Below are 11,973 nucleotides of genomic sequence, written 5' to 3'. Positions count from 1 at the left end.
AGAGCTCACATTGACTTAAGACAAGTTCTTAGTGGACCAAACACCCTACGATCATGAGCGATTACTAGAGGTCTAGACCTAGGTGCACCCAAAGATTGGATTAGCCCAGAGGAGCTAACCTCAGGCGTCCTGAAAATGCGAGATGAGGACTAAACCGCCTAGACACCCCTTAGCACCTAGTAAACCTCCACGACATTTAAGAATGATTAAGAAAGCTTAACATGTTTAATAGTAATGCGAACAGTATCACCAGAACTCCGAGGCCACTTGAGTTACTATTAAGTGTAGGGTTAGATCAAGGTTGACATTGTGAATCTATAAACTAGTCTTGAAAAAAAGATTTGGGAATACATGCGTAGTTAGCACAAGACGAAGATTCCTATTGAGTATAGAAATGGAGAATGCTATAAATCGATCTTCGAAAAGACTTGGGATAACACAAGTATATGGCTTAGGTAAGTGCTCCTATTGAGCGTAGGAACAGGACAAAGGCTGAGGCTGCAATTCGGTAAATCGTTCTTAGAGTGGACTTGGGACTACATAGGAAGTTTTTTAAGAATGAATATTTTTATTGAGGGTAGAAACGAATCAGGACTGACACTACGATTCTGTAAACTGGTCGTAAGGAAGGACTTGGAACTACATGGGTAATTCAATCTTCTATTGAGTGTAGAAATAGGTCTAGACTAGCGTTATAATTCCGTAACCAGCCTTTGAGGAGACTTGGGACTACACAAGTAATCTTCAGAGTGAGTGCTTGTCATGACTCGATGTCCACAAGCTGCGACTTAATTAGAAACTTGAAAATATGAAAAGACACGGGAAAGAGACGATAAAATTTTTTACATTAGAAAAAAAACATCAATATATTTTACATACAAATCCACAGTAAAGTTTGAATACATTGGGCTTAATGGACAAAATGACTTAAAAGAGTAAAATAATGGAAACATCATGTGGCTCTCTATGACACCTACTTCAGATCCATTTTCATCCTCGAACAACTCCTTCTTTTCGCTTTAAAAAGATAAAAGAATATGAATTAGTACAAATAATCAATAAGTAGCCTATTTGTAGGATCTTAATCGTGTCTTTAAGGTGTGATAGAATATCATACTCTTTCAAATAACGTTCTTATTACAAAGAATCAATAAGTAGCTTACTTGTAGGCTCTTAATCGTGTCCTTAAGATGTGATAGAATATCATACTCTTTCAAATAATGTTCTTGTTCTTGACGGCCTTCAAGTTTTGTTATTAAGTTTTGAGTTTTTATTATGATCGAACCTTAGTTTTGGATTTGATTTGAGTTTTTAATCTTAGATTGGACTAAGGACCTTAGTTATGAGATTTTAGGTTTTTAGCCTTGAGAACATGGGGTTTTGGCCCAGGTTCTAGTTCTCATACTTTAGTTGTTGTTCTTGTGCTGAGTTCATGTTCGTGTTTCGTGTTTCTTGTTTCTTGTTGTGTTCTCTGTAACACTGTTCCAAGGATTTAAGAAACAAGACATGAACCTGAAAAAAAAATCCATGTCAAAAGCTTCAAGTATCCAAAGTAACATAGTTTGAACTTGTATCTAGGGTTTCATGTATTCCCAGGGTTTCATGTATTCCCATGATACAACTTGAAACCTACACCCAAGGCTTCTCATGTTCCCAACGATCTAGTCTAAAACCTGCATTCAAAGCTTTATATATTTCAAGCGATCATGATCGTGTTGTACCGTGGGAGGTTTAGGGGTTTTTAGTTCATAGTTAAGGTAATATATTTTCTTTGTGCTAACTAGGGACATATCTTGGTTTATTGTTTCATGAGTCATAGCATATAGTCAACCTAGTAGTTATGCCGAACGTGACCCTAAATTACTCTCCATGAACGTGAACGTGACTTCTAGCAAGAAACGTAATTAGGGCATCTCATCTAGGAAAAGGAAACATAAGGCTCAAATGTTACATCCTACTAAAAACATGGTGCAGGACATCCCACCTCGGAGAGGAAAATATGAGTCTCAAGAAGCACAACGTGGTGGAAGATCTCGGATCACCTTAGGCATGATTAGAGTATTATCTAGCATTCTTTGGGGGTTATGGTAAATTTAGGGTATTGTTTTGTTCATGTCCTTAGGGTAGCATATCTTGACATAATTTCATGAGCTAACCTTAGGATAATGCATAACGGTAACACGTCCTATCTTAATGGGAGCTTAGAATCCGTGGCCCTAAAATATACATGTCTTATTTGTCTAGCACATCTTATGAGCGTGAGCCATTCATTCCTATTTGTCATAACCCTTTGAGCTCATGGAATCTTAGTGAATTCCTTTAAAGAGGTCATTAGGGGTATTTTTGTCTTATACGGTTTGAGTTCGAGTCATACTCCAAAATTTTCCATATATATATCAAGCAAGAATTTCTTATGCCTTTTCATGTCTATATTTTCTTGGGTGTTGGTGGCCTTAGGATTTGTGTTATACTCTTTTCTTGGTACTTTTATTTCGAGTGTTTTCATACTCTCACGGGTCCTTGCTCCAAAAATTATTCTTAGAACCCAAGTATTGTCATAATTTTTTTTTTATTTTTCTTTTTTTGAGATATAATGAATACAATAAAATAAAATAAAGTTCAGTTTTCAATTTAATTATTGAAATATCGAGCAGAATATTAATAAAAAAATTTATACATTTTAAGTAGAATCTTTAAGGAATATTGAAGACTTAAAAAAAAAAAAAGAAAAAAAAGAATCAGAAGATAAAATATATTAAAGGTAAAACCATCTTACAATCAACAAATCAGAGTGGCGCAGCGGAAGCGTGGTGGGCCCATAACCCACAGGTCCCAGGATCGAAACCTGGCTCTGATATGATAAAAAGAGAAAGGCTTCCGACTTCGACTGTTCTTTTTTTTTACTCTCTTTTGGGTATTAGACAAATTGGGCCCAATTCGTTAGGCCCATTGGATTTTCTAATTTATTACGCATTCAGATTTTAAGAAAAACTTAATTTATTTTAGTTTCCAAAATAAGAACAAGAATCGAACAACAATAATCCATAACCCACGATTAAGATCCCAACTTCTCAAAACTAAGAACTCATAATAATTAAAATTAAGGTTCTTAGATCAGAGCCAAGGTTAAGAACACAGAACTCGAGACTAAAATTCTTGTGCTAGACCATGACATAACTCAAAACTCAAAAATGTAACCTAAGGACTTAAGTTCTCAAAACAAGAACAAGAACCTGACAAGAAAGAGTGTGCTATCCGAGCATCCATCAAGAACATGATTAAGAGTCTACTAATAGGCTACTTATCAAGTCTTTGTACTAATTTCTATTCTTTCATATTTTTCAGGTAACGACATGAAGGAGTTGGTTAAAGATGGTAGTGGATTGGGAGAAGGTGTCGCATAGAGTCACATTGTGTTCAAACTCGTCTAATGCTTAAGTTATTTAAAAGTGAAAATTTTTATGGGCAATTTTACCATTTTCTTTCCAAGTTTTTGTGAGTAAAAAAAATTGGTCGTGACACAAATAATTCATGATCTTTAGGATTCAAGTTAGGTTTTTATCCATCTTTGGAACCTCCTCTTTCAATTTGGTGAATTTTTCATCAAGTTTTCTCATTTAGATCAACTCTACATATAGATAATGAGTTTTAAAGACTCGAGAGAATTGTTCCTAGTTCCTACCTTCAATGAACATTGATCCTAGTCAGAGTCTTCCCCTTCGAGGACACAAATCACACTTACTCGTCTTTTTTCTCATTCATGGTTATGGTTTACTCCCACCCATTCACAATGTAAATGTTGATGCACAAACTTCACACCAGTAAATTTGTTTGATTTGTATAAACTGTTTATTGAGTCGAATGCCTACAAAACAATCTTCACACGTGTTTGGAGCTTACCAAACATGCTTCAATGTGTAAGTTCGAAAAGTGTAACAAAAGTTAGGGTTTGAAGAGTCGTTACGACTTTTTGATAAGGCAACCTTAATCCTCAGCCCAACGATCCAAGCTTTTGTTGAAGCAAGAACCCTTGAATCAAAGTAATTAACACCTCCTTATACGAAATTTGGATCAACCAAGAGACAAGACTAGAACTAGATTACCTCTTATGATCGAAGATCTAGAAGCAAGATTTGGAAACCCTGTTCTAAATTGAGTCACTCCACAATCGAACTTGATCACAAGAATTGCTTGAAACTTAGAAATGACAAATATGATGCTCGGATTTCTAAGGGAAACGTTTGATCATTTGACAATTGCAAAATGAAAACAAAAAAACAATAAAATCTTTCGACAAATGTTGATATGTTTGAGTTGCTAAAGAAATAAACTTGAAATCTATTGGGCTTTCATGTTGACATTTTAAAGTTTTCCAACTTCAACCGTGCAAATATTCAATTGTCCTTCGTCAATCGCATCCACTTCTAACTCTACAAATGATGGTTGAATCGAGCCGATCCAATTTTGTAGATGAAGAATGAATGTTTGTTGAATCTTCTTCGCCTTGGATCGTGTAATAGGTTCAGTTGAAACATTTGGAACACCGTGATTCTTATCACTTCTTCCATAGAAATCTTATCATTTATTTTGAATGAATTGACTAAGCATGAATCGATACCATCGACATGTTATGAGCTATCAAAACACCATGGGTAATTACCCTAGCGTAGTTAACAGTCGAACTTGTTTAAATCAATTCAAGGTGAATTGAATAATCTCTAAACTCATCATAAGTGAGTTGGTTGGTGACCGTGACACCATTAGGGACAACACTCGCACTAGCACTAGCACTATAAATGTCGAACATTGAATTGTTGTATTCGTTTTATGAAATTGACAGCCGATGCTTAATTAAGATAGTTGAGAATCAAAACGACTTAACAAGTAGGATCCTCCTTCCTCGTAGAATTTGTTGATTGTATGAGTTGTATTCTAATACTATTCTCCTCTGCCTGTATTAAAAAAAATAAGAATAAATAAATAAATAAAATTTAGTTAATTAATTTTGAATACTTGAAATTACACGTACCAGTAATGTGGTAACGGAGCAAACGGCATCCTCTAATTTCTCCAAGCACTCTTCCTGTTCTTTAAACATGCTTAACCGCTCCGTTAGCATGTACAACGTTTTCTCCAGTTCCTAGTATTTTATTATTAAAAAAAATATAAATAAATAAACCCTAATTAATTAATAATATTTTGTTTATATAATTTCAAACTATTATTACTTTCAATAAATGTTAAAAGTTTGATAAATGATGATTATTTTTTGAAACAATTAAAATTAAATAAAAATAAAAATAAATATTAATATCTAATTAATTCTATTTTTTACATTTACAATAAATAAATAAATAAATATATATATATATATATATATATAGAATTACCTCGGATTTGCGTTTGGTGATCATTGCCTCTAGTTTGGTCATCACTTCCATGGCCATGCTCAATGCTTGTTCCAACCCCTTTATGTCACTCTGTTTCAAGTTCAATTCATAACTCACAATGTCTATATTAAATAATGACATGAATCGCTTGTTTTATGAATAATGATTGGTTTGGTTCAAGTCGACACACAAACAAAACAAATATAGATAGCTAGCCAACGTTTTTTTACCCTCTCGAAGCTGATTTTGACCTTATTAATGGTAATTAAGATTAGTATAAGTCTCGTTCATTCAATTTAAGTAATTATTTAAGAAGTAGGACTATTGGAAGAGTTAGACGAATGTTCTTAATATGATGGAATACTTTTGTGTAGGTTGTTACAAACTTTGAGGGACAAGTTAAGCCAATCTTGAAAATAATATAGAATGTCGACTAAGGTCAACCAAGTAAATGACCCTACTATCAGTACGGTTGGAAAAGTTGTCTTTTGTATGTGACACGTGTCATGTGTTTGATATGACTGTTATGTTATAACGATATGATATGTTATGATAACATGTGATTTAGACGATATGATACTTTATGATGATATGTTATGTTATAATGGCATGTTAGGTTATGAGATGCCATGTTATACTGTGACACAAATATGCTTGGCAATGAAATATATGACATGCTACAACGCATGTATGGAAATGAGGAGTTTTATGATGCACAACCCCTAAGTAATGTTATGAATGATACAATTTATGAAAGTTTATGCATGCATGTTATATTGAACACAATTATTTGTGGGAAACAATCACACTCTTTATTAAGACCAATCGAGAAGCGAGTATAAGACATTCGGTAGAATACTACTTCACTTTGCTCTACTTGAGACTGCTTGAGATTTCTTTGGATGAAAACCTAAGTAGGGTAGATGAGTATTTATACTAGATGCTATACATCTCTTCCAAAAATATCTAAATCTTTTCTCTAAAATATCTAGTATCTTTATTCTAAAATACCTAAATCATTTTACTAGAAGAAGTATACAATGGGCTTATATAATTATTGGGCTTGACCTTATTGAGCTAATGATGATATCTTAACACTCCCCAGCACTAGTCCTCATTTGCTCCACCATGTTGAGCTGACAAGAAAACTCTCATATTAGCCCTTTTGTAAACAAGTTTGTTACTTGCTCTTCTGTCTTGAGCTGCTGCATCTCGATTACTTCCTTCAGAATTTTCTTTATAATCACATGGTAGTGCACCTCCACATACTTTTGTTTAGCATGAAACACCGAATTTTCTGCGAGACGAATTGCAGATTGGCTGTCGCAATGAAGTGGTATTGGATATTTAATTTTCTAATGCAAATCCTTGGTTAAGAGTTTCAACCATTGTACTTTCTTGAGTTGCTCTGTATTCCGCTTCCAATCTTTATTTACAACAAGTGCTGGAGGAACCTGTACGATAGTGATTTTTGCTACTGGACTAAATGTTTTATCATATTCTAGTCCGTATTGTTGAGAGAACCCTGGAGCTGCAATCCGAGCCTTGTATCTCACGATTGATCCATCCAAGAGACACATTATTTTGTAAACCCACTTGCAAGAGATGAGTTTGATATCTTCTAGTCTTGACACTAGTTCCCAAGTTTGATTTTGCTAAAAGGTTATAGTTTCTTCCTTCATTGCCTACTGTCAAGCCATATTTTGTGATACTTCTTCATACGTCTCTGGCTCTTTAACTCGTTTTCTATAATAGTTGTATTGACATACTTTGAATTTGACTTTTGGATTCTTTTTTATTATCTAAACTATTGAGTTCTCATTTCCTTTTCACCAAGTTCACTTAATTGAGTCACTTCTTGCTCATCAACATTAATGTCACTTGGATTTTCAAGCATATCAGCACTTAAGCAAATGTGTATAGTTTGCTCCCCCATCTTTTGTAGAAGAATTTCTTCAATGTTGTCCAAGCCTGGTAATACTTTCTTCTCTAAGGGTCAACCTGCTTCCATTGCACCACTTTGATCGTCAATAATGTGATTTGAACATCCTGAATCAATGATCAAGTCATCCTCGTAATCGATATACTCTCCCATCATCGTCATGAGCGCTAGCTCGTCTTCTTTTATGACACATATTGCCTCTGTATCTCATTCCTCCTTCACCTCCATGTTGGAGGATGCCACATTGCTTTCGATAGACTTTTTCCTAGACCAACATTCCTTGGACATGCAGTCCTTCTTCTCACAATTGTAGCAAATGCCTTCAAATCTCTTCCTTGAGAGTTTTTGTTGTTGTTCTTCTGAGCTCTCCCTAGTTGTGTAGTTCCTTAGTGGCTTATTAATTTGTCACCATTTTTGTATCCACGTTTGGTAGATGGCTTATTGTTGCTCCGACTTTCACTTGTGGTAGAGTGCTTCTTCTTTACCCTTTAATGTGATGTTTTCCATTTATTTAGCCATGGCTTCTTGAATGACTAACAAATTTTCAAGCTCAGTGATGATTGAGTGGGTCATTCTTGTACAACAATAACAAAACTTCTATATTTTTGTCGCAATCCGTGGATAATGATTCTCTTCATTCGAGCTTCTCCAATGGCAAACGTCAGGTCAAGTTCAGTAATTACTCGGTAGATCGACTTGACCCTCTGAAAGTACGAGCAATTGTCATGTCACATTGTGAAATTGATAACAACTCATTCTTCAGAAGTTGTAGCCTCATATTTTTCTTACTTGGGAACAACATCACAAACATGTCCATACTTCTTTCAGTGTCTTGTCCTCCTAAATGTGCTCTAACATCTCTTCTTCGACTGTGGTTTTCAAGGCAAACATTGTTTTGACTGCTTTGATTCTCCATTTGCACAAGACACCATTAGAATCCTCCTCTAGCTACGTAGTTTCGCTCCTGCCAATGATCTCCCAAAGATTCTGTCTTTGTAAATAGGACATCATGCATGTCGTATTGTAGTTGTTATTCTTGAGTTTTTTTTATTCCTCCAAGAATTTGGAAGTCACCGATTCTATTGGCTATACATCAGTAATACCAAACAAACTTTTTTGACACAAAACTTGTAGAGTCATGGACTACTCACGACACAAAGAAACTTACTAATAATCTCAAGAAATTGTTTTTGATCTGGAAGGCCAGATAGAACCGCAACCACAGAGCATATACTAAAAATTCCAAGAGATCAGACAACTTATACCAACCTTGCTTTGATACTAGATTGTTGAACACAACTATTTGTGGGAAACACTCACACCCTTTATTAAGACTAATCGAAAAGAGATTACAAGACACTTTGTAGAATATTACTACACTTTGCTCTACTTGAGATTGCTTGGGATTTTTTTTTTTATGAAAACCTCGGTGGGGTAGAGGAGTATTTATAGTAGAGCCTATACATATATTCCTAAAATATTTATATCTTTTATCTAAATCTTTTCCCTAGATTCGGTATCTTTATTCTAAAATACCTAAATCATTTTCATAAAAATAAATATATAATGCTTTCATACAATTATTGGGCTTGACCCTATTGAGTTAGTGATGATATTTTAACATGTTACCTAGGATAATATGTGAGGAATGAATGAGGTTGTGTCGAATGATTTGTTTAAAATGAAAAGTACAGAAACCTCATGCATACTATATATTCACATGCATGGGGATACTTCCCCTTTATGAGGAGCATGGACATGTACACTATGAGGATGGGATGATCATCATGCTTGGCACGGTGCACGACGGTTGTTGTACCTCCGAGCATCTGGCTACATCCTAGAGGAGCTAGCGCGACATTAGGCCTAGGGGATGTGCGAGCCCACCTAGTGAGCCCACGCTCGTGCGTGTGAGTCGTGTGTAGGGAAGTACTACACATCCAATTTTTTTGGACTAGAGGCCGCCTAAGAGACAATGGTTTTAAATGAGGTCTCAATTCATGTTACATGTGTTTACATTCTCTGACCCTAATAGTAGGGTCAATTACTGATTATTTCTTAAAATAATCAAGTCGTGTGCTACTATTATATTTCCTATAAAGGCAAGACAACCTTGTACGATTTTCGTAGGTTGATTTAGCTAATAAGAAAAATCTCTCTTTCAGTAACGGTCCAAGCCCACTGCTAGTCGATATTGTCCTCTTTGAGCTTTCCCTTTGGGCTTCCCCTCAATATTTTTAAAACGCGTATTTGTATCCCATTTAGAGTAAATCTCCATGAGTTAAATGGACATTTATATGAACTATATCTCTCTATTTCGCGTAACCTTTTTAGGAGGAAAGAAAGAAAATGAAGAATTTCAAAACAAAACATGAAAACAAACAATTATAGTAGTTTTGGAGTTAATACCTTGGCACCATGGAGTAGAGGGAGTTTGAGTGAGAGATTGGAAAGAACAGAAGCTAAGCAGCCAACTGATTCTTGGTTTCTTTTGTCCAACTTTGCCCACTGCTTGAGGAGAGTAACTTGAGGGAAGATTATTCTGTATAACTTTATCTCCTTCCTCAACTTTTCAACTTCAATCCGTTTTTCTAATATGCCATTTCTCATCCTCAAGTTCTGAAGCCACGCGCTGAATATTCTATCCTGCCACGGAAATAATCCACGATCGAAATATGTCAAAACAAATAAAGGAAGCAAAAACTTTAATTCCTCTGTATAGTACACTCCAACAAATTCTCCGGTTGGAATTATAATTCTGCATTTTTTCAACAACTTTCATAGCAATAAAGGCATCCTTCTGATGGATGAAATTGACGAAGGTAGAGATCTCTGTCTTCCTACGATCTCTCTTATCTGAAGACACTCTGAAAGTAACCTTCCGCCTCTTCCTATGTCGGTCTCGAAATATGTCAAAACAAATAAAGGAAGCAAAAAGTACAATTTGAAGGGAGAGATCTTTTAGAAGTAGGAACGTTAATCACTTAGCTTTTCAATTCTTTTTGTTGTTAAGAAGAAGCATATAAGTTAGTAACTTATTTTACTCCGTCTATGAACCATTCTACTCAAGTTGCTCCATACGTTAGTGACTTATTCTACTAATTAAGTTTATAAGCTCACAAATATTACCAATGTCCTCCGTCGGTCATTGCAGAGTAAAAATTTAAATCATCAACTTTTAAAACGATAATCATATTTATCAACTGAGCTATATTCAAATTGACGAGAATATCGTATTATAGTGATGACCCGCTAATCAAAGGGGCATTATTAGTTGATTGAAGATGAAAAATGTAGCTAAGATAGAATAGTTGAGTTATACTCGAGAAATGTTCGATATTAACCAAACATCTATAACCAAGAGTTAAACTTGGTAAATTTGAGTAAAATCACTTTTTTACCATTCACCCTTCACCGAAAAGTTGGGATTATTATGATGATTACAATAAACCATAGGGTAGGTTAAAAATTCATCCATATAAATCAATAACTATAATATAAAATAAACATATATAGAAGTAATACCTGAGCAATTGTTTTAACGTTAGCCATGGACCTCTCAGCTCTTACATTAACATACCTCCATTGCAACAACCTATTCTGCAAAATCCGAAACCGATGAAGCTCCGCCGCTTCCACCGTCCCTCCCGCCTTCTTCGATCTAAAAAACCTCAAAACTCCGTTCACAGCACCGCCTCGACGACCACCTAACTTCCCTCGCCCTCCATCTACCGCCGCAGGCTCCACCGTCTGCGGTGGAGGCAGAAGGGGAGACCCCAAGGACCGGCCCGGCGACAGTGCCCAAGCGGACGGGGTTGCGGCCGGGGATGACTTCAAGAACTTGGAAAACCCTGGCTTGGTTTTACAATTCAAGGGGTTCAAATTCTCTTCGTCCTTGTTGTTGGCTCTTGACTTTGTCACTGATTTTGATCGGTGGGTGGTTGAGCGTTGGCTGGTGTTTGCAGCGCACGAGTTGTTCTCCGGTGCGGTTATGGAGGCGGAGGAGCGGCTTTTGCTGCGGAAGAGGGCGGTGGGGGACGGCGGCGGCATGAGGGCCGGGGAGTTTGGACGGCGGAAGCGCGTGTTGTCCATTTTGAGGTGTAGGAATGATTTTTGGTTGGTTTTATGTTGGGGAAGAGTGAGAAGTTGAGAGCACGTTGGTGGACAAAGGAGAAATGCAACTCACCAGCTTCTCTCTCATCATTGCTTGATTGACTTTGACTTTTTTTAATATTACATTAAAATTTTAATTTCAAATTTTGTTTAAAAAAAAAAAAAAAACCATATTGAATATGCACGGGTTAGGTTGAATTTTTAAAAAAACAAAAAATTCCGGTCAGATTGTGAGTTGACATTTTTTTTAGTCCATCTAACCAATCGAAAAATAGGATTACAACTTAACCTAACTTTATTATATTTTTAAGATTAGTATGAAAATTAAGAATATTTTAGCGTGGTAACAGTTGCAAGCATTTGAAGAAATGAAACTAACAAGGTTTGAAACTAGCAGTGTGATTAAATGTCTGCCTATTCTATAGTATAGTTTGGCTTTGATGTTTATCTTGAAGCGATAGAAGGGCTAGTCTAGTAGGTCAATTCCCGACTAAAGGGGAGAGTGAAAAGATTGGTCCTTCTATTTAG

General features: G+C 35.8%; 1 protein-coding gene and 1 non-coding gene across 2 annotated transcripts; one reads left to right on the top strand and one right to left on the bottom strand.

Moving 5' to 3' along the window:
• Positions 1-2,785: 2,785 nt before the first annotated feature.
• Positions 2,786-2,857, top strand: TRNAM-CAU (transfer RNA methionine (anticodon CAU)). The gene has a single exon. It is a non-coding gene; the product is annotated as a tRNA-Met (tRNA).
• Positions 2,858-4,776: 1,919 nt separating this feature from the next.
• QWRF7 (QWRF motif protein (DUF566)) lies at positions 4,777-11,427 on the bottom strand. Its single transcript, XM_023655982.2, has 5 exons — positions 10,858-11,427; positions 9,742-9,978; positions 5,391-5,480; positions 5,030-5,140; positions 4,777-4,952 (listed from the first exon to the last, which is right to left on the bottom strand). Exons 1-5 carry the CDS (start codon positions 11,422-11,424, stop codon positions 4,878-4,880), a joined length of 1,080 nt encoding a protein of 359 aa, XP_023511750.2. The 5' UTR covers positions 11,425-11,427; the 3' UTR covers positions 4,777-4,877.
• Positions 11,428-11,973: the final 546 nt, after the last annotated feature.

The sequence above is a fragment of the Cucurbita pepo genome, chromosome 15, assembly GCF_057944985.1.
Source record: "Cucurbita pepo subsp. pepo isolate OVF chromosome 15, ASM5794498v1, whole genome shotgun sequence".
Taxonomy (NCBI): domain Eukaryota; kingdom Viridiplantae; phylum Streptophyta; class Magnoliopsida; order Cucurbitales; family Cucurbitaceae; genus Cucurbita; species Cucurbita pepo.
Note: the sequence above shows the minus strand (reverse complement) of the source record. Positions and strands in the feature narration are given on the sequence as shown.